At 42.5% G+C, this 25,261-nt stretch overlaps 2 protein-coding genes across 3 annotated transcripts in view; one reads left to right on the forward strand and one right to left on the reverse strand.

Annotated features, from left to right (window-relative positions):
- TM2D1 (TM2 domain containing 1) lies at nt 1-14,390 on the reverse strand. Its single transcript, XM_057409373.1, has 6 exons — nt 14,230-14,390; nt 12,840-12,913; nt 10,773-10,881; nt 6,460-6,551; nt 3,004-3,077; nt 1-1,748 (listed from the first exon to the last, which is right to left on the reverse strand). Exons 1-6 carry the CDS (start codon nt 14,388-14,390, stop codon nt 1,638-1,640), a joined length of 621 nt encoding a protein of 206 aa, XP_057265356.1. The 3' UTR covers nt 1-1,637.
- Nucleotides 14,391-23,534: 9,144 nt separating this feature from the next.
- The window catches only part of PATJ (PATJ crumbs cell polarity complex component), a 148,830-nt gene continuing 147,103 nt past the window's right edge, over nt 23,535-25,261 (forward strand). For both annotated transcript variants that reach the window (XM_057409336.1, XM_057409338.1), the window contains exons 1-2: nt 23,535-23,607; nt 23,690-23,856. In XM_057409336.1, coding sequence (XP_057265319.1) covers nt 23,586-23,607; nt 23,690-23,856 — 189 coding nt within the window. In that variant the 5' untranslated portion in view covers nt 23,535-23,585. The remainder of the gene's footprint in view (nt 23,608-23,689; nt 23,857-25,261) is intronic.

Consider the following 25,261-nt stretch of genomic DNA (forward strand, 5'->3'; position numbering starts at 1 on the left):
CTTAGCCATGAGATTTTATTTGATTCAAACAGTTATTTTCCATCCACTTCCTGTCTGTTTCTGAGAGTGTTTCAGGAAACAAAAATGTACAAAGAGCATCCAGGGAAAGAGAGACAAAAGGGAGATAAAACAACTATCAGGCAAGTGAATGAAGGTAACAGTGCTCTTGTCTTTTTGAACCCAGAAGTAGAACGCAAGTATTCCAAAACTACATCTTCCTTGTGTGAAGGAAAGAATTAGTGTTAAGCACAAAACACTCCCCGTGATTTATTCTCATTACATATGTCAGGTTATGCTGATTTAGAAGAAAGCTTGAGTTCTTTACAAAGCTTTCTGTGCACCAGCCAGTGTAGGTTTAAGAGAGTCTAAAACCCACAAACTGCACTTTTAAAGATCAATCCGGGAATCGCATTTTTTGCAATTCCCTTGAAAAATACCTTTTGTGGACACACAAGAACCATTTTGAAAATTTCATCTGAAAAAAACCCAAAAGAATGCCCCAAAGTTTTGAAAACTATCTACACTATAGTTTGTATCACGTGGATTTCTCACTCAGTTCTTGCCGGTTTTCATGAGAAGGTGAAGGGAATGTTTAAAATTGGTCAAATAACAAAGCTTCTGTGAACATGTCTCTGTGTGCATACACTTTTCTTTAAAGGAATATCTAGGTAAATCTTGGGTGTTGTAAAGACTTTGGTCAAACAACTTTGAAGGACACAGAACTCATTTCACTGAAACACAACTGATCTAAACCAACATCCTTTTAAGGGCTTTGTTAGTACAAAGAATTCACTTTTTTGACATTCTGTAGCTGTGAAATACTTACACGATTTTCTTTTCAGAAATAGAAGGTAAGTATTTCACTACAGATGGCTGCAAAGGAGGGGAAAAAAATCAAAATAAGCAGAATGAGTATTCCCTATTCTAACCTCAGGGCACCCCAACATCCACACTCCCTTTTTGTGATTTATAATCTACAGCTCTATTTTTCTATGCCTCCATATTTCTCATGTTGATCAGCGCTCTCCAGATTTTGCAACTTGTCCAAAATTTGTCTTTAACCTTTAGAGAAATAATTATTTAAATTAATGGAATTTCAAAGGATCCATCAGCACAAGATTTAGGGCCATCTGGATTTTAACTAAGAGGATAGAAAGGCCGTTTCTGCAGTTTGGGATATTTAAGTTCATTTACAAACTGCTACACATAGCTTCAAAAACAGACCCCAAGCATAATCCTGGCCCAGCCATGCTAAAACCCTCATCAATTTCGGTGGACTAAAGATCAGCATAGTTGTTCTGAACAAATCTTTCTCCACCTCTCTATAACACTCTAAATTATACTTACAGACACAGAAGAACGTCAGTGCAAATTGCAGAAGTCTGCACATTTCACAAATGGTACAACTTGGCAACAAACCATGTGCTCACAGAAATAGAGCAGTCACAAAGAAACTTGGCGCCTTTGAGGTAAACTCATTCACTTGAGGAATTTTCATATTTTATCATCTTTGTTCCATGTACATTTAGTATTCAGTTCTGATGAAGTGTAATTAATAAGTCATCAGCAATTTCGGTGGACGACTGGATCCATCTGTGGAACTGAAATGCACCTATTTGTGACACTTATTGCCAGGGTTAAGGATAGGTCTGCATTTTCCTGAATGTGGCATTGGTAATAGTGAGCCTTGTAAGCCTTGCTCCATAGTAATCTATAATGTAACTAGAGCCATCCGAAGGTCCGACAATCTACAAGAGAAAAAGAACCAAGACTTTTCAATATGAAGTGAAATATATACTTTGTGCTAATGTCTCAATTACTGCTAATTTTCCCATCATAAAATTAGTCATGCTTAATTAGTCAAACAGAAACTAGATTTATTTTGAAGTTATGCTTTAGTTTAACTGTTTTAGCAAGCCCTGTCTCAGAAGGAATATTTCCCCATGGCTTCTAATCAACCAAATTACACAGCCAGGCACTGGTGCTAAGTTAAGCCAATGAGGATTTGAGTCACAAAATGGGGCTAACACATGAGCGGGCTCCAAACCACTCTTCTTGAACAAAGGAGGGTAGGCCGGGGAAAATTAGGCTGATGACAAATATCTCTGAAATAGTGCACAGGTAAGAAATGGAGGGAAGGAGAAAAGATCGTGAGGTTTTTGTTCTGTAAATGCTAAATTGATGTGGGGTCACCACAGAGATGAATAAGGAGAGATGAAAGAAAAATACTCTCAACTGCATCTGTAAGTGATCTGAGGCAAGATGTGATAGCTATGTGATAGCACAGAAAGGAATTCGAGAACGCATATGATCTAAAAGATATATATTTTAAAACTATGCACCTTTGTGTATACATCTCTAAACCCATATAAACAATTCCCATATTCAAAACGCATTTTAAGTTCATCACAGGCAATTTGCAATTCATGCTAAATGGATGTGCTGCAGAATAAGACAATTTGGCAATTTCATGATGTCACAAAATGTCACCCCAGCTGGGGATTTAAACATCATGAATCCTACAGTGACAGCTCTCGGGTGACATGGGACTTGTACTTGGAGGAGATGAGGAAAAAGAAATGGCAATCTCCCCTCCTGCACACTGCATGGACACCCCAGATGATGGGCTCCATGAGAATGAAGCACATGCAAACACAGAGCTTCAGGACTTTGGGAACAGCAGGACACCTCGTGCAAAGTCCAACATTCTGCGTCACATAAAGAGCACACAGGCTCTGACAAAGATGAATTTATGGTGCTATAGCTTCTGAGCTATTCATTACAAGTATTCATTGATACCTAATCTAATTTTTAATTCAAACAGCAAATATATTGATATTTCATGCCCATATTCTACAACATCAACCTACAGTGCTAAAATAAATGCCTTTATTTTTCAGTACAAAAAAGTTCTTAAGGCCAAAATGCTAACAAAATATTAGCAATTAAATCAAAGCTTTAATAAAACCAGATTTGTAGCTTGTTTTGAAAGCCCTGACTTACCTGCATTGAAATAAGTATGAAATCAATTAGGCTCCCTATTCCACAAAATCCTACAGTGCAAAACTTCAACAAACCTAAAAAAAGGAAAACAGGTTTAAGCCATTCACTATGAAGTTCATAGGTTTCTGTGGCAATCACATTCCAACTCTCTCCCCATTGCACAAAAAAAAAAAAAATATATATATATATATATATATATATACACACACACATACACAGACACATCTAGAAACAGACCTAAAGTTAAAGATCTTCAATTCTCAGGGGAGGAACCAAACCACATATTCATATTTCTATGTCCTGAATACACTTCAAAGATATTAAACTTCAACAATTTCACTTTTTTAACAGATAAATATTCTTAAACAAGACAAAAGTTCATAACCATAAAACTGGAAATTTTCTTCTCTTTAATTGAGGCACAGGCAGAAATAATCCCAACTTGAGCTGCAAAATTTACTTGTGAATAGAAAGAGACTTTCTACCATCCCATGAGCTGCAGCACATACTGATTTGATTTTCAGAACACGCTACTTTGGCAAACAATCCTTTGTATCATTTTTGTATTTTTGCTGAAATAGGAATTTATTTTGAATACATATTAAACGAATATAAACATTTCTTTTTAACTGGTATTCAAAAATGTTATTTTTTGTATGAATAAATGAAAGATTAATAGAAAATATATGGGAATAGCAACTAACAGATAAATGTTTCATTAGAAGTTGCCATGCAAGGCAGACTTCATCTGGAAAATGCCTTCAGAAGAAGGAGGCTGTCTTAAATTTAGTTTTAACATCAGCAGTGTCTTATACAATGAATATAATACAATGAGTGGTATATATAAGTAATACTCCATTTGAGCTATGCAAACACCTAGGTTATTTTGAGAATGAGATACTCTTTGTGAAGACATTTGTCTCTTTACCCAGGCATAGGCAGTATGAGGAGGAATGTGTATCTGTTGCATTTAAATCAGTTGTAGGCTATGCTGTACAGGGAAAACACAGCTCACTGCTGAAAAACATACCCTTCCTGCGCTTACAAGGGCCAACACACTTCTGAAGCAAGAGAACACACTGGTAACGACAGTTAGTGTGGCATCCCAAAACACCTCTTCCCCACAGCTAGAAGTTGAGCTGTGTTGCATGATACCTGCTAGTAAAACCTCTAGCAAAAGCCCTTCTCCAAAGACTAAGCCTGCTCTTGGTCAAACACCTTAAAGTCTCCTGACCTCCACCTCCTCCTTTGTGCTCCCTCTCTCTCAGAAGCAGAATTCTCTCCCACATACCACCTCCTCTCCCCCATGCCCTGTTTATGAGGCTGCATACGGAGGAGTAACTGCATGCACGCTGCAGGAAGAGCATCCCACAGTCTGGATACAGCTCCCAGAGTTGACAAGATGAAACTAGCCAGATTTATAAATGCCAGGGAGACAGTTTATAACCTCTCCATGGAACAACACAATAGTCAGGTATTTTTCCCCTGTGCTCTCTAACGACCCAGAAGATGAAAGAGTAGTAAAGTAGCAGGATGGTTTTCGAGCTGATTAGAGAAAAAAACTTACGTGCATATTGCAACTGAAGTGGTGCCACTTAAACATGCAAAACCCAAAGTACTTCATTGTTTAAAACAACTTGTTCCCAGTGGCTGACCCATGAGACTTGCAGCAGCCAGACACAGCTAGCCTGGCAGTAGCATAGCAAAACATAAGGGAAACAGCCAGCTAAATGTTGGCCTTAGGAAACAACAGTTGAGATTATTAAATAATGCCAAACTCTGGAAAATGGTTTACTTTGTTATTACCTGCACTGAGTGCAGTCACCATTTAAGATAATTGTGACACTTCTCCAAGCTCTGGTCCTGAACTTCAGCGTCAGTTGGCATTTCCAAGAGCACCTCCAGTTTATTTGAGGAACTGGCTGCTCCATCATACTGGATGTAGAAGAACTGTTTCTGAACCTGGCATGTATTTCTGGAGTGCAGGGTAAAGTTGATTTTTTTCTCTTCCTCCTCACTTCCCTCCCCAACAAGCAGATTACACTGAGAAAATAAACTCCTCTAAAGTATGGAGGGAAAAAATAGTGCTCTTACACAGTAGTAACTTATGGTTTAGTTCACAGTGTGTGGGAGAAGAAGAGGTTGCTTTCCTGATTTCTTCACATTCAACAGCTTGTATTTGTGTGCTCTTTAAGCAAAAAAAGAAGGAAAAAAAAATAAACCAAAGAGTGGTTTACAGTCTTTATTATGCTTGCACAAAGTATTTCAATGATATTAACCTTTCTTAACCATTTTTTGCCAAGGTATGGATGACCTCAAAAATCCCCAATCAGCCACTGTAAAGGAATCCAGTGTATTGATCTTCTACTCTTACCTATTTGCTTTTGCCAAAAGCTTGAAAATGTGACTGTGGAAGAGTTTAATTTTAAGTTTTTTACCTTTGGTTACTGGCTACAGTATATTCCAGTAGGGTTAACAAGTATAAGCCATAAAGAACTTCTATAGAAGAATGGAGGATTTATAAACCTATATTACGATGATATATTACAAAGTAATTACTACAAATTATTATTCCAAATGCAATGGAATAACAAAAAGATGCACCTTATTGACCACTTCCAAAAATGGATCATTTTGTGAAACAGATGGAAAAAGTAAATGTTAATTAGGGAATCTCAGGTTAAAAAAGACACAGATGTTAAACACAAGATTACTGAGAAAGACAGAGAATGTTACGAAAACAACAAGGATTTGCATTTAGTGGGCAGAAACTCAAAATTCCAAGCTGAAGTGGCAGTAACATGTAGCTTTTCCTAATTCATTGCTCCATGCTACCTAGGCTTAAATTTATTCCATTTGCCCAGCTCAGAAACAAAGCCTGTAAATATTGCCTGTATTTCAAAGCCAATGGCAACACCACCCTGGGAATAAGGTCCTAAAAACACTAACCAGAGGTAGGTCTTATTAAAGGTCCAGTTTCTGCAGAACTGTTATTATAATACTATGAGCTACTTTGAAGGTATCTATTTGCCAAAATAAATTCCATATCCCAAAACAGTGTAAAATTTGTCCATTATTTTCCTAGTAAAATCAAGCATCATTAGCTGGCACACAAGTCAAAACCTCTTCTGTTTCAGTGCATCACAAAAAATGCTGTGGTAAACATCAATGCAAAGCAAATGTAAAGCAAAACTATGAATACCAATAATCAAGTTTGCTTATTAGGATTTTATCTTTTGGAACAACTACATACCCATTTGCCACCACTTACTCCAACAGAATAGCAGGCTGAAGATAATGCAGAATTTTATCTTACTTGACAATAAAGTAAGGATCCTAGTTGTAAATATTAAAACCATGACTGTCAGCCTTCATTACCCAAAATATAAACGTACACATACAACTCAATCATAACAATAAGCTCTATCTCAAAGACAAAATAAGAAAGAAACTCACCTAATGCAGGATAGCCTAGATAAAATCTATCTGCTCCAAGCCATCCAAGAAATAAGGACAGAGCCACTGCCACTTTGTATGAGTATCCATTTCTGCCAAAAGAAATAAGCAATGTAGACAATGACTGCAAGATATATTCATACTTCTGAGAATTAAAGTAGTGAGTCATTTGCCTGCTGCTTCATTTTTTAAAAACCCTACAGACTGTTATTTAGCTTCAGTGAACAGACACAGAATTGATAATATTAAGCTTTCAAACCGGGTAGGCACCCTCCATAAAGCAACCTCAGCTGTTGCAACTTGACTATACTCTTGCAGAATACAGACTATTCTGAAACTAAATCATGATTTCTTGTCAGGACGTAATCCCCAGTTTCACAGAGTACTTCCTAACAGTTCAGCCCTACTGAGACAACCCTAGAAAGCCAAGAGGTGTATGCACACTGTCTGTAGGCATTAGTCTCACACTCAGCCAAATTGAGAGGAATAGAATAGACAGGTGAGATGTCAGCAGAGACAGGAACTGGAATGAGATCTGAAGGAGAAATGAACCACGGCCACTGGTTGAAGAAGATGCAGGAAGGATTCAATAAAAAGGGTCAGTCATGTATCCATTTACTACACTCTAAAGGTAGTAAATGCCACAAACTCACAATCAAAAAGGACTGCTAATGGTACAAAGATGTACAGAGGTATTGTAAAGTTAAGCATCCCATGGTTAGAAATACAAAACAAATACACACAACAGAGTTTTTGAGATTTATGCTAATAGGCACCATTCTGGCCACTTAACCACGTGTAACTTTACTTCTAAGTGACTTATACTAATAAGTGAGCTAGAAACATATAGCTGTCAACACTAGAACTTGCTGGACCATTTGCTGCATTGGCGAAGAGCTGGCTTCTGAAAAGAAAAGCAAACCCAAATGTAATTAGAACTTCAAAAATATTCAATAATTCACTGCTTTGATCCATGCACTACTATGTCCCAGCAATTACATAATACGTCCAAATTAAGCTCTCGGTTGACAGTTGAATAAAACATAGTTTCAGAAAGACAGGAGCTGAGAAAGGTCCAAGCACCTTTATTAAGCACTTTCAATGCCAAATAAAGATCCACCTTTTTGCTTATTATCTAGATTTACTGACTTTAAAACTTAATGGCAACATTAAGGGATTAAATCATGCCTCTTACCTCAATATTTGTTACTTAGCACTTATTAGCAACACAGAATGTACTGGGCATTCCTGGAACCTAACGTAACGTAAATTATCATCTTTAGAGCTGTCTTGTTTCTACTGTAAAGAACACTAATGGTTTTATTTGAAAATTGAGGGAAAATGTTGGAAATTGTTTATGAACTACAAAAGTGTCAACAACTCTCCAAGGACATGAAAGCATAAAACAAGCTCTTACACAAAAGGTGGGAACACAGTTCCATTTGAAATGCTCCTGATCAAAACTAGCAATAAAGCAAGCACTTGCCTACACATTGGGATGCTTTTAAAAGCAGAACAGTGTGGAACCCCGTCAGCATCAAACTGATGGGCAGAAGAAATCTAGTCTGAAATGGAATAGTGTATGTTAATAGTGTAACAAAGCTGCATCCACTCTTGCATTTCCTTTGTCTTACTCTTTCAGACAAAAATATGCACTGAAGACTAAATCAGCGAGTAGGAAAATAACACATCCCAGGCATCTAAGTGAATTTCTACAGTTGGGTAAAAGATGCAATTTCTTTTCACTTCCTCATCTGATTTTTTTCTTGCTTCTCAGCCTTAATTTTTCCTGCATATGTTTCTTCCACCTGCCATGCTAAAAACGTTCTTCCAGATCTTCCACATCCGTTGATAATACTACACAGGTAGTGCTGTCGGTCATGGTGGTTCCTGTGCTCTTTCTGGTTCTCTTAGCACTTCTCAAGGACCCATCCACACTGAACTTCATGAATTTCACAGAGTACTGTTTTGTGGACTCCTTTCCTGTAACGGCAATACTTAAGCAATAGACATTTCAAGTCTGCAGAGTCACGGCCTGCACATATTAAGCAAAATACATGCCAGAGTGCCCATGTGGGGAGTTCTAGAGTTCAGGGGGAAAAAAACTACCTCCAAAACAAATTAAAACCAAACCAAAGCAAACTTGACTTTGCTGGAGTAATCTCATTAGCACTTTCAAGCTTTCCCTTGAACTAACACTGGGAGCAGCTGAACTTGAACACATCCACTTATACAAACACATAACATCTCCTGGTCTTGCTCTGTAATAACTGGATCCCAGAACTGTTATCTGGACTGTTCCTGAATTACAGTTTGGCTAAGGCAAGCTTGCTGACTTGTCCTTTCCAAAAGCTAGGAAGAGAGCTGAAGCTGATCTCCCCATGCTAGGACAATCCTGCTAATGGGAAGATGCCTTCACAAATTAATTTTCTAGTTAAACGATGTGCAGTTATTTGTGCCAGAAGACAGGTACAATTTCCACCAAAACTCAGATAAGACTAGAAAATCTACAAAAAGCAGTAGAAAATGCAGGCCTATTGTTGCAATACTAAGCTGGAGATTCCTACTTAACGTTTCTCATCATAAGTAACATTCCAAATGGCTTATAAAAGGCTTATATAAATGATCAGTGATTAAACAACTTTTTAGACAAGTATATGTAGGAAGGATGGTAGTATTCATCTTGCTGCCATTTCTACCTGGCTTTGGGACTTTATCAAAGGCATGTTTCAGTAACTCTTCCTACATTCCCAGTTGTATTTCACTGGAGACTTCAGGAAGCCTACAAAGGGTCCCCCTTCCGCCATACAAGCAGTCATGAGACTGGGAAAGCCACACCAAGCTCTTTTGGTAGGGTAGCCATTGATTATTTCACCATAAAGAATCATTATGATCAAGTAGAAGACATCCCAAGAAGGATGACTTTTTCTGCCTACATATAATTTTTCATTAATAAATGTAATGAAAAGCTACATTTAAAACATGTTTCTAGAAGATGTATTAAACCAAAAATACACATATATATAAAAAACTCCAAATGGAAGAATTACTGTCTACTCCAAAGAGGAAGCAATTTTATTAAACTAGTATAGCTCATCTTGTTCTCAGTCCCCATCACAGATGGGACTGAAACGCAATTGTTTCCGGACAAAAATGTGACTGAAGTCTAGTTTGCTAGCATTTAAATTTGATTAGATGTAATAATATGTTTTCTTCAATTTGCTGAGCTTTGACTGTCGACAAGACTAAATATAGAGGAAAATATTTATGAAACTAAGAGGCAGAGCTGTACTTCAGAGTTAGGCAAATTATTGAGCAGTAAGATTGCATTAGAGTTATTTGCTCACTGGTGTGATAAGGAATATCCAGCGAATATTACTGGTGGTTTAATTTCCAAAGATTCCAGTAGGACAAAAGCAAAAGGTTCCTGCATGAAGCCCACAAGAAGGAGAAACAAATGGTACTGACAGGTGTTGGCTGATCATTAGCATCGGCCAGTTGGAACATTTATTGGTACCCAGAGCTCTCCACTGCTCACAATGTGCCTCAGAAAAACATGGTCCACCATTTTCATGTTTCAGAAACAAGTTCTTAAAAGACACAGAGGATTTGATTAAACACAAAGGTTGTTTAAAAATAGAGAACACTTCCTCTGAAAGAGATTTGGGGGGGAACTGGATTGAGACTTAAAACTTCCCCAATATTCACGCATACTACAACTTAAGCTGCAGCTACAGGCACACTTTAAACTGGCATAAACCAATATCAACACTGACAGAGCAGTGCAGTCCAGCCCTTCTTTCTCCATTTCTTTATCCTTGAGTTGCCCTCATCCTCACACTGGCACAAGCACCTGAAGTGACTCAAACTGGGGAAGTGATCCAAGTTAGTTCAAACCAAGATCAGTTCCCTCATTCAGTATATGGTACATCAGGGGAAGGGATGGAGAGGTGTCCCCAAACAGCTCTTTTCAGCAGCTGTGTGGATTTTAAACATGTGTGAAATGCAGCTTTAGCGTTTACGGTAAGTTTTTGCCAGGGTAAAGTACTAAGTAAAGCAAAGGCAAAATACTAAGGTAAAGCAAAGACACAAACATAACTAAACAAAGTGTCTAAATCAGAGACAGATTTACTCATAAACATGCATATTGTATCCTTGTATTGCTTATTGTGTCTATTACAGGATTAAGTACTGGGCAATAGGTGTATGGTTCTATCTTCTCTTTTTCCATCTGTCAACACATCAAACTGTTTTAGAAAAACACCAATGTGAAAACAAAGATAAATTATACCAAAAGGTAACAGTGTACTTACACATTGCGACAGGCAATAGGCTTGTAAAATCCAACTTCATGTCCTGTAAAGACTTTTTCTACACCAAGGTGATCTTTGCAAGTAATATTTGGTGCTGGCAGACACTGAACTGAGGACAAAAAATTATATGAAATTAAGCAGTAACTGTGCATTGTAGCATTTTTTTTCTGACACAAGTGAAATGAACAAATGAAAATCTACTGTGCAATAGTCTTGACACAAAGCAGAGTCCAGAAACATAGTCTGAATAACTTTTTAAAGTCATTCATATGACTTCAAAAAGTCACAGAAACTTACATACATATTACATATACTTTTTCCTTGCTACATATTAAGTAAATTATACAAACCTAATTGCTGCCCTAATTCTGGTTTAATTTCCATTCTGGCTCCAATATGAGTCAATGGGAAAGCTGAACTTGACATACAGAAAACATTGCATCATGAGAAGTCAAATGTTGGAACAGGGGGCCGAGATGTAGTGCCATCATATCCTTGGAGGTTTTCAAGATCTGACTGCACAAATCCCCAGGCAACCTGGTGTGAATTGAGTGCCAGTGCTGCTTGGAGCAGGAGGGTGGACGAGCTCCTGAAGAGTCTTTCAACCCAACTTATTCTATTATTCCATTATTTTAAGCTAAGGCTTGAGTCCTAAGAGACCCAAAGTGGATATCACAGCAGAAAGTGACATCTGCTAAAAGTCTGCAATGTATTGTCAGACTATTAGTCACTATCCAGTGTTATTTCATGTAGAAAAATTAAACAAAGAAAGCAGTTGCTTTCTGCTACTCAGAAGCCCACAGCAGTTAACATATATTGATACAGAAAAGGCCACAGTTATCTTGTCAATCTGACACCAATAAGACTCCAAACCTGTTACTCAATAAGACTACTTCAATGCTTTGACTTAAACCCTAATTTGTTTGGGTGATGGATATCAGAAAGGTATTCAGAAACAGCAGTGCTTCAGGCATGATCCAGAAGATTAACTTTTTATTACTTAGGTAATACTGAAAAAGAAAACAGCTCAAATACTGTGGGAACAATCTAAAACCTCCTATATGTGTTAAAACACCACATAGACATAGAAAACAACATGCTAATTATTAGCAACTCTCTCCACTCTGAAGCTTATCTCCTGTTCTGATGTGTAGTGTATTAAATACAACCACAGTGTAATTGGTTAGACAACAATCTGAGCTGAGAATCATCTCAAACTACATCATATACTTTCTGCTCAAAGACTGGCTATTTACAATCAGGGACACAACGTCAAAGATGATGTAAAGGCCTGAATAACTTTACAAAAGATCCATTTTGAATAGTATTTTCATCCAGTCTCTGAAAAATATTTGGAAAACCTTCACTATCCCTGAACATCCCAGTGAAGAAAATCATTCAGCATTTATGGAAAGCAAAACATGAAAGACAACAAGCATACAAATTGTGTTTTAAACATGAATGCACATAAAGTAAAACTGTTGTGCTATTAACTAACACAGAGATCATTTACTTCAGCATCTGAGAACACTAGAAAAGCTACGCAGAAGTGGTAAACCAAGTGATCAATTTAAGCACTTTTCTGTTGTACTCCAAAGTACATCAGAACTTATCAAAATAAATGTAAGTGCTCTCAAAACAGAGCCTTATGTCACCAAAACCTCCTGGTGATGGAAGGCACTATGTTCCCTTGAAGTATTTCTATTAAAGAAATACATTTTGAAGGCTGTTGCATCATGTGTCAACTCTTTTAATAATTATATGCAAAATCATTATGACAGGAATGGGTTGTTTTAATCACAGTAGTGCAGGACAGAGCCTAGAGGATATAGCATAAATGGAAGAGATTTACCAGAAACCTCACTTACAAATGTACCAATCAGAGACAATGTATTCATTCATTTTTTAGTAAAGCATCCAATCCACACAAGTGGTTTAGGCTTTCATACTAATGATATTACTAATCCCACGTTTTATAAAGCTCATCTAGCAGATACACAAATGCATAAATTGAATACTTCCTTGGAAAATTAAGCTAATGTCAACATATAAGTTAGAAATCCTTACCATATGCTGTGTGATTTGTGCAATTCATTGGTTCTTGGGTACTATTGTCTATTTTAGGCTCGTCACACATATATGTTCAGGTAATTGAGGAAAACATTTTTCACATCAAACACTACAACAGGTTTAACAGTAATTTATTCCACCCTCTTTAAACCCTGGGGATTTAAGGTGCACCTTGATGTTAGCTCCTACCCATCCCCCAAAATAGGAACAGCACATTACCATACACTAAATCTGCTAATCCAATTTAATACACCAATATATCGCATAAGCTCCACATTTAATTAGTGCTGCAGTCAGCACTACCTAAAGGAACAATATTTATCAGTCACATCCTCTGTATTTGAAGGCAACAAGGTAGCGCACCTAAAGTAGTCTTCTTCCCTTATTTCAGTATCACAGTAACTTAAAATTGAGGCATTTGGTTGAGAAGATGAAATCTGCAGTAACACAGAAAATTGAAAGAACACCTAAAAATGAACACAGTATCCCAAAATGGTTTGAGTTGGAAGGGACCTTAAAGCTCACCAGTTCCAACCCCTGCCACACGCAGGGACACCTTCCACTAGAGCAGCTTGCTCCAAGCATCTGTGTCCAACCTGGCCTTGAACGCTTCCAGGGATGGGGCAGCCACAGCTTCTCTGGGCACCCTGTGCCAGCGCCTCAGCACCCTCACAGGGAAGAGCTTCTTCCTTATATCCAACCTGAATCTCCCCTGTTTAAGTTTTAACGCATTACCCCTTGTCCAGGAATCTGGACTAGAAAAAACACTGAGCAGGAACTAATAGGTGTGAATGGCCAGAGCCAAGGAAAGCAGGAGATGAAGTTAACTTTTCCAAGGTTTTCTTTCCTGATACTTTGGATGATCCATAACGGCCAGCTACCATCAACAAGCGTTTTCTGGGGAAGGCCTGACAGGGTTTTGGAGAGTCACGGTCTAACACTAGCACCCTGCTCCTCTGGACTGCAAGGAACTTAACATGGTGCAAAGACACCGCATCCCACTCAAGTGTCCTGCAAACAATGAGAAGGTGGAGAGATGGGGAAGAGGGGTGTCTCATCCCAGGAGATTTACTCCTTGAAAATTGGAGGCACCCCGACCTTGGACACACTGCACACCCCCAAAATGAACCCAGGCCACTGCTGACGTGCCCTCTCCTGCTCCTTCCAGCCGAGAACCCCTCGGGGCTCCTAACCTGAGGCTTCCTGACACCCGAGGGACACTCCGGCCCTGTGAGGCCCCTCACACCCTCCACCTCCCCCGTTCCTTCCCTCCGAGGCGGCTGGACAAGCGGCCCCCCTTCAGGCACCGCCAGCCCCTCCGCGGCCCCATCGTCATAGCAACCGAGGCCCCGCCGCACGGCCCCAGCCCCGGCCGCGCTCAGGATATTGCCCCAGCCTCAGCTCGTCGCACTTCAGCGACGGCTCCGTGCCCGCCGCTCCCTCCACGGCTGCACCCGCGAACCACAGAAGGACAAGCAGGATCCGCGCCTCCGCCGCGCCTCTCCGCCTCCCCGGCCCCGCCGGCAGCCGCCGCGGCCGGGCGGCCATGATGGAAACTCCCGCTGCCGTCAGCTGACTCGCATGGCCCCGAGGCGCCGCAGGGAGGAGCGGACCCCGCGGCCGGGGGAAGGCCGCTTTCCTGCGGGGAGGGGCGGGAAGCGTGGCCCTGCGGACTGCTCGCGGGCTGATGAGCGAACTGGTGTGGGATGGGGGGAGAATGACCTCAGTAAACATGGCTCCCCAGGCAGCTAATGGTCAGCGACGAAGGCAGAGCGTGCCCCTACTCAAGATGGCGGCTGTGCCCTGATAAAAGATGGCGGCACCCGCCACCAGCACCTGGCAGGCTGGCTCGCACCTGCCCTTACTTAAGATGTCGGCCATGAGGGTCCGGGCCGGCGGGAGGCGCGGCGGCGGTGTGGGGCGGAGTTAAAAGGGAAGGCTGCTCCTGCTGCAGGTCTGGGGTGTGAGGAGGCGGATCAGTAGGAGCCGGAGCTGTCCTGGTGCCTGAAGCGGGAGGGGAGCGGTGGCTAGGGCGAGGGCACTTCCTCAGAGAAGAGAGGTGAACGCTCCCTGCGCTTCCAAACACCGAAGCTGTGACTTTTGGCCCGGCAGGTGACATCTGGTATCTGGGTGTTGGTCACCGAGGGTGTCCCTGGTGGTGTCTGGTTTTGGCTGGTGCTCTGACAGTGTTTTCAGAAGCCCACAGAAGTGGTTAAAAGGGTGGTCTGTGTGGCAGCGCTGTGGCAGCCATGTGCCACTGTGTCCTGCATACCCACAGCAGTCAGAGTAAATAGTTCAGAATTCTTACTCTATTATCACATTAAATTATGATAGTTATTGTTAAAGTGCTGTTTATTTTATTTTTAGAGGGATACTAAATGCTTGGAGCAGGCATGTTTTTATTTTTATCAGTGTTTGCTCTTTGTAAGGCATTTTGTGGTGGTGAAAACTTTAAACTGGCTTTAACCTGCCAGAGGGGAGGCTGAGATGAGCTCTTAGGCAGAAGCTCTTCCCTGTGAGGGTGCTGAGGCGCTGGCACAGGGTGCCCAGAGAAGCTGTGGCTGCCCCATCCCTGGCAGTGTTCAAGGCCAGGTTGGACACGGGCTTGGAGCAAGCTGCTCTAGTGGAAGGTGTCCCTGCCTGTGGCAGGGGGTGGAACTGGATGGGCTTTGAGGTCCCTTCCAACCCAAACCAGGCTGGGATTCTATCATTACCAAACTTTTCTTCAAGTACTAACCTCTCTGAAAGTTGTTTCATGTCCTTGTGGTGTTTGATTTTGAAGCCATCAGTTGTCAGTTGCGAACTTCTGGGGATTATGGACTGTTTATAGGAGATACACCATGTGGAGTAAATTCACCCAGGAAAGGCAGCGTTGCTCTCTTAAGCTTACATCTGCTCTAGCAGCATTTCCTGAAGAGGAGTAGGGACCTAGACACTGCAAAAGAGGGAAAGCAACTCTGAGATAGTATTTAAGAAAATGTTGTCATTGCACAGCCCTTCTGGAAGCACTTTGGTTTTGATGGCCATGATTTTGGTGACTGAATGGCGATTTGTACACAAGTCTGTTGGTACCAACGAGAGCTTTGTCACAGTCCTAGCTACTCAAAAGAATCAGTCAAACCACGGATTTAAGACATGTGGATGGCTGACAAAAAGCTCAGCCAGTGATGTGAAATATTGCCATCTAACAGCTTTTGGGGAGATTTGTGTAAACCAAATTGCCAGTCTTGATTTTTGCAAAGTATGCAAATGAAAATTGATACTCCCTCCAGCAACTGGAAGCGAAAGGCCGGGGCCAGAGTGTATTTTGTCATGAACTCAGCCCTCTGAGATCGAGCCTGAGGTGCACTGATGAGAAAAGTGCTTGGCTCTTGTCTGCAGTGCATCTCTCGGATGGATAAATACATGGCTTGCTGTTCATCACTGTCAAGGAAATTGTCACTTCTCACGAGCGCTACATTAATTAAAGCTGAGAGAAAGGACTGGGAAGTTAGGCGTTTGGAGGCTGTATTTTTAAAGGAAGAGGATGGAATGATGTGTTCGTAGCATGTTGCATGCTTTAGTGCAACTGCTGTCGCTTGGTACAAGTAAAATGGGCACTAGAATGAGGGGAAAACAATCCAAAGAGGTAAAATTAATTTCCAAACCTTTTGTAGCCCTTACCCTATGCAGCTGTAAGGGCTATATGAGATCTGCAAATGAGCTAGTGAAATGAGGTAGAATACATATTGGTTTTGGAGTTTCCTTTGACCTTTTTATGTCTGTGTACATATATATCTTTAAAAACCTGAATGTGGACTAATGTACGTGTTTCAGAGGTAGAAAGCACCCACAGTTCCTGCAATTAACTTCACCTAAATTGGTAGCTGCCCAATATTTGCAACTATTAGTATTGTATAAAGTATTTTTAGTATGAGGTGTCCCTGCCCATGGCAAGGGGGGTTGAACTTGATGATCTTAAGGTCCTTTCCAACCCTAACTATTCTGTGATTCCAACTAGCAGTAGGAAAACTTTGCTGTTATTGCCATGGCAGGCAATCTGCCGGGTCTCCTGAAAGCCACGGGTAAGACGGTGTGTCAAGAGTGGTGTTAGGAGCAGTGCTGGTTCTGGTGAGTGCTGTGGGAGGCAGTTGTGCACTGCCAGCTTGGTGTTCTGTGGGGGGAAGTATTATGACCCCTTAACTCCATCCAAGTCCCAGTCCTCCTGCAGCTTTTGATGTTCCCTTCTGTGGAAGTGTAGGGGCTGCACTGCTGAGGCTTGCCTCGCCTCTGGGAATTTGAGCTCAAAGCGGCTCTGAGTTCATGTTTGGACACTGATTTACTGCAAGGGAATAAGAAAAAAAAGAAACCAAAGCCCAAAACTGTTCAACAACACCCACATGCACGCTTTTCCCTCACTGGGGAGCCTGGTGGCCATCCTGGCAGGTATACCCTTTAGGCCTGTGATTTATAAATACACTGGCAAGTCAGGATTGCCTGAGAATTTACGTTGCTTTTAAGGTCTGCATTTCACAAAGCAGCTGCTCCCACTAGCTGCTGGGACCAGACTCAGTGTCCTGTTTGGGAGCTTCAGCCCATATTCTCTGTCCCCATCTTCATAGAATGGTTTAGGGTTGTAAGGGCCCTTAAAGCTCCTTCAGCTCCAACCCCTGCCACGGGCAGGGACCCCTTCCACTAGAGCAGCTTGCTCCAAGCCCCTGTGTCCAACCTGGCCTTGAACACTGCCAGGGATGGGGCAGCCACAGCTTCTCTGGGCACCCTGTGCCAGCGCCTCAGCACCCTCACAGGGAAGAATTCTTCCCAATGCCTAAGCTAAACCCCTCAGCAGCAGCACGGAGAGGCCGGGCCCTGCCCTGTTCTGAGTCTCCAGTTCAGGTCACGGCTCTCCGTTGCCGCCCGGCAGGCGGTTCGGGCCTCCCCAAGCCGGGCAGGGGCCGCTTGCTGCTGCAGCAGCGCTTCTCCCGCCGGGCCGGGCCGGGCCGTGCCGGGGCACGGGCGCTACGTGCCCGCCCGGCCGCTGTCTGCGGGCCGGTCCCTCCCCCGCCGGAGGGCTGCGGCCCGGCCGTCCCTCGGGAGGCGGCTCTCCCGCCGCGCCGCCCCGGCTTCCTGCGCCGCAGGTGAGGCGGGCTCGCCCGCCGCTTCCCGCTTCCGCCCAGGTGAGAGCCGGCGGCCATCCCCCCACTCCGACCAGCGCCGCGTCCCGCCCGCAGGTACCGCGCGGTCCCGGCCCCTCAGCAGCGTCCCCAGAGCCAAGGGGAGCCGCCGCCCCCTGCTCGCCGTCGGCTCGGTCGCGGCCCCGGGCCCCCTCAGGCTGCCGAGGACATGACTTCGGCAGTGGGGCTGAGGGCTGAAGGAAGGGCGGAGGGGCGGCGGCCGGTGAGGGCCTGAGGAGAGGCCTCGCTGCCCTCGTCGCATTGGGGCCGTCAGGTGTGGTGGTGTCTGGGAGGGGATGTCTCCTCCGGCAGGTAGAGTCAGCTTGTTGTGAGGGGTTTAATTCCTTCTTCGGGCAGCGCTAGTGCTTGGTTGTGGGGTAGGTCCTCTGGAGAAGAGTTTCCTACATCTCCTCGCTTCTTCAGCTCCTGACCCATATCTGGATGTGAGCACTGCCACGGTCAGCGTACCTGCCCTTGCCACAGACTCCCACCTCAATGCCCATTCGGTTTTGGACACCAGGGCCCTCGGAGCCTCGTTGACAGCCCCATAAAGGCTGGGGAGAGCTTCATGTCTCCTGAAGGAGTGTCCCAAGAGGCAGGAGTTGTCTTGGTGTTGTGCAAATAGTTTCCATTGCTTGGAGAGGCCGTGTCATGATGGGGAGAGGAGGTGGTGCTAGGCAAGTGACGTGTGGTTTGTAACACTTTCCATCAGTGCCTCTCAAACTTCAGAGGTTATTAACAAAGCAGGTTTTTATTTAGGGGTGATTAATAGGAAAACAGTTCTTTTGTGTTCCTTGTGATTTTTGAAGCGTAGAAATTCAGAATGGTTCCAGGTCTAACAGCTCTGTTCCCCCATGAAGTGATTTGTTTATTGCCTACACCACCATCATAGTAACTTCAGTAAAAGGCAATATTTCTAACTCAGAAATAAGTTTTCCACGAGCTCTGTGAGAACAGGTTTCTGAGGCCATGTTGTTGCTTTGTGAAGAGCAGCTTCGGCATGAGCTCACCCTTCTTTTAGACTTGAGACAACCCACACCAGCGCTTCCCGAGAGGCTGAGGTCCACAGCAGTTCAGGTTCTGCTTGTTGAAAGTTAGCATGCCTTGGGAGTGAGTAAGGCTTATTTTCATCCACATGGAGACATGTACATGAGGAGGTTTTGGTTGTTTTTTGCTTTCCATCTTATGGTCACTAATCATAGGTAACAGCAGGACACGCTCGGTTTGCCCATGGAGTAGGGTTTTTATATTCAACAATATTTAGCTTTGACCTGCTTTACCCTGGAGATGTGGTGTATTTGTGTTCAGATACTCACAGCACTGTTTGGCTGTTCTCTTCTTTAAGTGCCTGGAGCAGTCTACACACTCTACAGCAGCGCTGCGCAGTGCAGCAGGTTTTGGTCGTTTCATCTGAGAGGTGTGTGCATGCTAAGCTTGGTTGGACTGACTTGTTCTGTACGTTCTGAATTGTTTCAGAACAGGGTGGGAAAAGGAGCATAACGCGTAGGACAGCAAAATATGTGTTGAAACAGTGTTTTTTCACAGGACGTAGTTGCCTGATGGCGTGTGAACCATGCAGTTTCTAGTATCTCGAGGTATAAGTGATGCTGTGTAAGGGCAATTTAGGATTAAGACCACACCAACAAATGTTGCTTTCCCTTTGTTTTGCCTTTAGCAAATTTAAAACTGTTTGGGCTGAAGTTTTCCAGGTCTGAGCTCTCTCTGATGAGGAAGGTAGTGTGCACCATATCAGTCACTAGCTGACCTGTCCCTGGCAGTGTTCAAGGCCAGGTTGGACAGGGCTTGGAGCAAGCTGCTCTAGTGGAAGGTGTCCCTGCCCGTGACAGGGAGTTGGAACTGGATGAGCTTTAAGGGCCCTTCCAACTCAAACCATTCTGTGGTTTCTGATTGGCGTCTGGCAGGGGGGTGATGGCAATGGAAGACTTAAACCTTTCAGCTCTTGTGATGACCTCTGCTGGCATCAGCATGGGGGAATTCCTTTTTTTCTTGGTCTGCTTTTGAAGAAGATCCAAGTCTTGGGATTTCATACAAAACCTCATGAAACTTTCCCACTCCCTATGATGCGTTGAGTTCAAATCTCAGAAGTGAAGACAGTCAAAACCCAGATGCACGCTCTGCTGGGGTGTGGGTTGGGCTGGCTTTTTTTCTGGTGCTAAAAAACACTGAACTGTCTGAAATTCATTATTTTATCAATGATTTTACAGTTATCCTGGGAGTTCTGACGCAAATTTTGAACAGAGGTTTGCAGTTTTGTCTACCAATAAGATAAATCAGTGGCTCTAGAAATCAGAGAATGGAGCTAAGGAAGTTGAATGAGGAGTGGGTGCACTGATTTTAACATGCCAAGCCAAAGTGTTTTGGATCACTCTTCATAATTATCACCTAGGAGTGGACCTCCTGATTTAGCAACTGTCTGTTGACACCCTGCTTGGATTTAGCTCTGGTGTTTGGAATTTATTTAATGATAAACTGCTTGGGCTCCTAAAACAGCTCAATAGCGCATGGAGTTTTGTGTTTCTCTGGTGCCCAAAAGCTAGTCATAGAGACCTGTCCTCAATTATACATTACTTGAAAATTTTATATTAGTTTATGTTTTCAGAGATCCCCACACACAAGACAACGATGTTTACTTTAAAATATAACACACTTCTTTTCCCCCCACCCTGAACTCTCTTTTTTAAGAAAGAGAGGAGAACAAAGTAATACTGAGGGTGGTTTTAACATATTGCACACACACAAATAATCAGTAAAAAGCACTGCAAGCTGGCTGGAGGCCAGCTTTGATCACGAGGAGTCCCAAAGTGCTGTGTAAACTTCAGCTGTTACACCAACTGGACTTGAGGTCCACTTTGGCGTCCACCGGCACAGGGTGGTCTGCAGTGGCTCTTAGCAATGCTTTGGAGCAGCTCAACTTCCTTTAATCTTCCCCCCACTCTTCTGCACCTCCTTCTCCAGGGGACTAGATGGAGCCTAGATCTCTTACCTATGTTTTTCTGCCTAAATGTTTCTTTCTTGGAGCTGTGTCCATTGCCATAATTGCTATTGTTACCCCCGCTGTAATGGAAAAACAGATTAATCTTGGGGACTGTCAGTGCGGTGCTTTGAGGCTGGTTTGAATGACGCAGGCTGTTTCTCGGCATGCAGTTTGCCAGTGCAGCTCAGCTGCTGCTTCAAGGTGTGGTCCTGCTGCCCTGGCACTTCTCAGCACCCTCCTGTGTGCCAGTGCTGGCACTTGAGAGCCAGCTGGGCTGAAAGCTTACCCTACCAAAACGTGAAGGGTTTGTCCTGCGTGTTTAGCTCCCTGTTCCAGCCCACTATGGGATCAGATGAATGAGTGCAAGCGCAGATGGAAAGGGAAGAACAAAATACATGAAAGAAGGCAGGAGAGCTGGACCAGCCTCTTGGCTTCAACTATTAGATGGGCATGGTGCTGTCAAGTCATCATTATTTACTGCCATGCTGGATTTCTTTTCTGGGTTTCATCTTTTCTTTGCCCTGATGCTGGTTTAAAGGTGCTTCAAGCCACTTTTCCTCACAGGAGTTACTTTGCATCCCTTTCTGGTACTGTTTTGCTTGCTTTAGGGCTTTCTCTTTTCCCCTCTTTTAACTGCTGATATGAGGTAGAAAAACAGAGGAGGGAAGTGAATGGAAGGGAAGTTAAACTGGGAAGAAAGAACAAATTTCCATATTCTTTGTCCTGTTTTGTTAAGATTCATGCAGCATTTTTAGTCAAAGAGGTTAAGTTTTGCCTTTTTGGTTTAGATGAAGACTCGGGAGTGTGTAAGGAAATGGTGTTTTCATCTGTTCTTCAGAATCAGGTCTCAGCATAGAATCAAAGGCTCCTGTGCTCTTAGAAGTGTTTTATTTCAAATGGAAAAGAAAATAAAGCTACAGCTCTCACAAAAGTTCAGATGCGTTCCTGAAAATCTGTCAGGGGTTCTATGGGTTTGCTGCTTCAACTCTTGCTGTGAGTTTGATTTAAAATGACCTCCTAAATCTGTTAATAGTCTCACAAAGTGGTTCATTTTGCTTGGCCTTGGGTGGAAAGCATGCAAACCCACCAAGTGCTGCAGGAATCCCTCCAGGAGCCAAAGCTGCTCAGATACAGTAAAGGTGCATAAATCTGCAATTGTGCTCTGTGACAAACCTCTGCTGGTTTGTTTTGTTGTTTAAATTAGGTAAATCAACTTAATCTGAATCTTTAGGAGAAGCTTTTCACCTGCATAATTAATATTTCATTAAATATAAGTGTCCTCCCAGAGCTCAAGATGTTTTCAGTGTGATCACAGACAGCATCAGGGGCAGAGCTGAAAGATCAGGGATCCTGCTGGGAGAAACCCCTGGGGCTTTGCTTATCCTGGTGTCACATTCAGATGCATATGACCCTTTCTACACTTGAATTGCAAGATTAAAAAGTAAATACTGAGCTTTGTATATATGCTGAGATAGATATATGTGGCTATTTATGTTCCAAAATAATTACAAATACATTATTCTAAAATTACAAAGTTATATGCTGGGTAGAGTTAAAATGAATTGTGCTATGAAATGGCTGGCTTCTTTCAGAGGAGCTTGTACCAAGGGCAGAAATCTTGTTTCTTATGTGTTTTGGTCTAAATGCCTTGATGGGTTTCAGAATGACAGGCTCCACATCAGCGTAATAACATGCAAGTAAGGGTACAAATTTATCATCGCTGCTAATTGCAAGCCTGTTGTTTTCATACTGCCATCTAGGCCTCAGCCCCAGCTGGGGACCTGTTCCGTTTGGCACTGTGGAGGAGCGTGATAAAGGATATTCTGTTCCTTAAAAGCTTGTCATGTGCATAGAAAAGAGAAAGGCAAGCTTCTGTAACAGAAGGGAATAGGCTTCTTTCACCTGCGCAGCACCAGGGCTGTGATTAGAATTGAACTCCCTTAGGAATTTGTTGGAATAGAGGTTGATTTGGCCAATTTGGGGCCTCAATACTATGTTGTCTTGTGAGTGGAGGGAACTTCATTGTTTTATATGGAGATGCAAGGTTTCTCCTATGTTGCCATGCAGCAGGGCTTAGCTGTCGTGATAAGAATACTGTCTACAATAATTAATGGGGTGGAAAGTCTCTTTTTTAAAAAAAAAGATTTTAACTGTATGTGTATTTGAAAGATCACAACTTTAATGTCCATATTCAAAATGATTTGGTTGAACACAGCTGTGTTTTAGTTTTTGTGGATAATAACCTGATTTTTATAACCGAAACCAGGTTTTTATAACATGCATTTTTACTCATATTTGAAAGAGTTGTTCATATTCCTCCCAGGGTATGGAAGGAAAACACACAGGACAAGGATGGATTTGGGGATGTGCTGAGGCTGCAGCGCAACTATATCGAGAGCTTTGTTGAATACTTGCTGTAAACCACAGGCATAGTAGTACTTTTCTTAAACTTGTTATAGTTAGCTTAGTATTTCATTACTGAATTTGTTGACTGTGTATCTGTTAACATTCTGCTTGTGTATGTAATCTATTCATTTGATTTCTTTTTAAACCTCATCTAGGTTATCCTGAGCAATTCTAAAAATACCCTTCACCATGCCTGAAAATCCTGCTGCAGGTATGTAGCCTGAAAGTGATTACTCTTGTTACCCAGTGTGGAATGAAGCTTCATTCCTAACATGTATTGCTTTGTGGTGCAGACAAACAGCAGGTGCTGCAGATCCTTGATCGTCTGCAAGCAAAACTGCATGAGAAGAGAGATTCCCAACATGCTGAAAACCTGACTCTTCTACATAACACACTCAGGAGCCCTTTGTTTAACCAGATCCTGACTCTCCAGCAATCCATCAAGCAGCTGAAAGAGCAGGTGAGTGTAAAATGACAGTTGTTGGTGGGATGATAACTATGGTGAAATTGGAATGCAAAACAGAGTATGTAGGTGGGTGTTAATGAGGGCACTCTCATTAATCAGCTGTGACTTGGTGTGAGTGAATGTTGGGCTTTTTGTTTTGGTCAAGTTAGTATCTACAGAGCCACTACTGAAAAGAGAAGTGATATTGCCACAAACAGGTCATAGGGCAACATGCTTTGAAAGGGATGCAGAAGAGGCGGGTGTTGAGAACCACGTCAGCTGGAAAAAAGCATCTGCAAAAAACATCAGCTCTAGTGTTTTGGGTTCTGAACACAGTTGGAACTGGGATCCTTTGTTTTTCACAGAAGTTAAATACTGTTTATCAGCTAACTGGCAGCATCTTTTCTCCTTAAAAAACATCATCACTTAGTTCCTGCTGACTTGTACAAGAATGTTTAACCTGCTTTGGGAAAAAAAAAATCTAGGAAACCACTCCTGAAGATTTGCCAAGCTCTGATGCAGATGTACTGATGCTGTTTGTCTGCACCACCCAATGGCAAGGGGCTAGCTTTAAATGACTTGGCTTCAGCAGTGGAAGGTCCTTGTGTGAATTGGTTTATAATGCTAACTGACCCTTAGATTTTGTGGACATGGGCATCAGTGACACCTCTGCACGAACAGGTCTCACCATGCAGTTATCAGAGTCAGGCAGGCAAACTTAAAAACAGGGACTAACTTAGCATGTCTTAAGCAGCAGCAGTCCCTGTCTCTGCTGCTACTGCCCTAAGATCATTTATCAAAGATCATACTTTGTGACAGTGGCATAATAGATTTTATATTCAGAATGTCCAGAATTATCATATCTAGAAAATGTAAGTTTTCTTTAAATTCTTTTAAAGCATGTTTTTAAATATATATGTCCCATCCTCGGTGCAGTGTTCAAGGCCGGCTTGGAGCAACCTGCTCTAGTGGAAGGTGTCCCTGCCAATGGCAAGGGGCTGGAACTAGATGAACTTTAAGGTCCCATCCAGTCCAAACCATTCTAGGATTCTGTGTCTGACAGAATCCTAGAGCAATCCCATTCAGAATGGGACTTTTCAGTTTCCTATGTTGCACTGGGAATATTTCTTCATTTCTTCATTATCTGTCAGACTGGAAATTGAACTGCAAGTTTTAGCAATAATAGCATGGCCAAGGGTGGGTAGTTTGTACCCCAGGCTCTCTCTGGGAAGGAGATAATAGAGAGCAGGCCTTTGGCTCCAGAGTGACTAAGTGGCTCTTAAAAAAAACAGATTCTTGTGCCAAATCTGTCTAGGTTTGCCTGACAGTTTCAACAGCACTTGAGTGATTCTTTAATGTTCGGTGCTTTTTGCACGTGCTGTTTCTGGAATATTAGGGTGAAAAGAGAATAATGGGCCAG

Source organism: Pezoporus wallicus, unplaced genomic scaffold (genome assembly GCF_028554395.1).
Source record: "Pezoporus wallicus isolate ANWC-B61680 ecotype Strahan unplaced genomic scaffold, APGP_CSIRO_Pwel_v1 contig_8108, whole genome shotgun sequence".
NCBI classification, from domain to species: Eukaryota; Metazoa; Chordata; class Aves; order Psittaciformes; family Psittacidae; genus Pezoporus; species Pezoporus wallicus.

What these genes read in the sequence shown, in the direction of transcription:
- TM2D1 (XM_057409373.1), bottom strand. Translation starts at nt 14,390, where the DNA reads ATGGCCGCCCGGCCGCGGCGGCTGCCGGCGGGGCCGGGGAGGCGGAGA. An exon ending in GACGAGCTGAGGCTGGGGCA is followed by an intron (nt 12,914 to 14,229) that starts ATATCCTGAGCG and finishes AATTACCTGAAC; the next exon opens with ATATATGTGTGACGAGCCTA. An exon ending in TCTAGGCTATCCTGCATTAG is followed by an intron (nt 3,078 to 6,459) that starts GTGAGTTTCTTT and finishes TCCTTTTTTTAG; the next exon opens with GTTTGTTGAAGTTTTGCACT.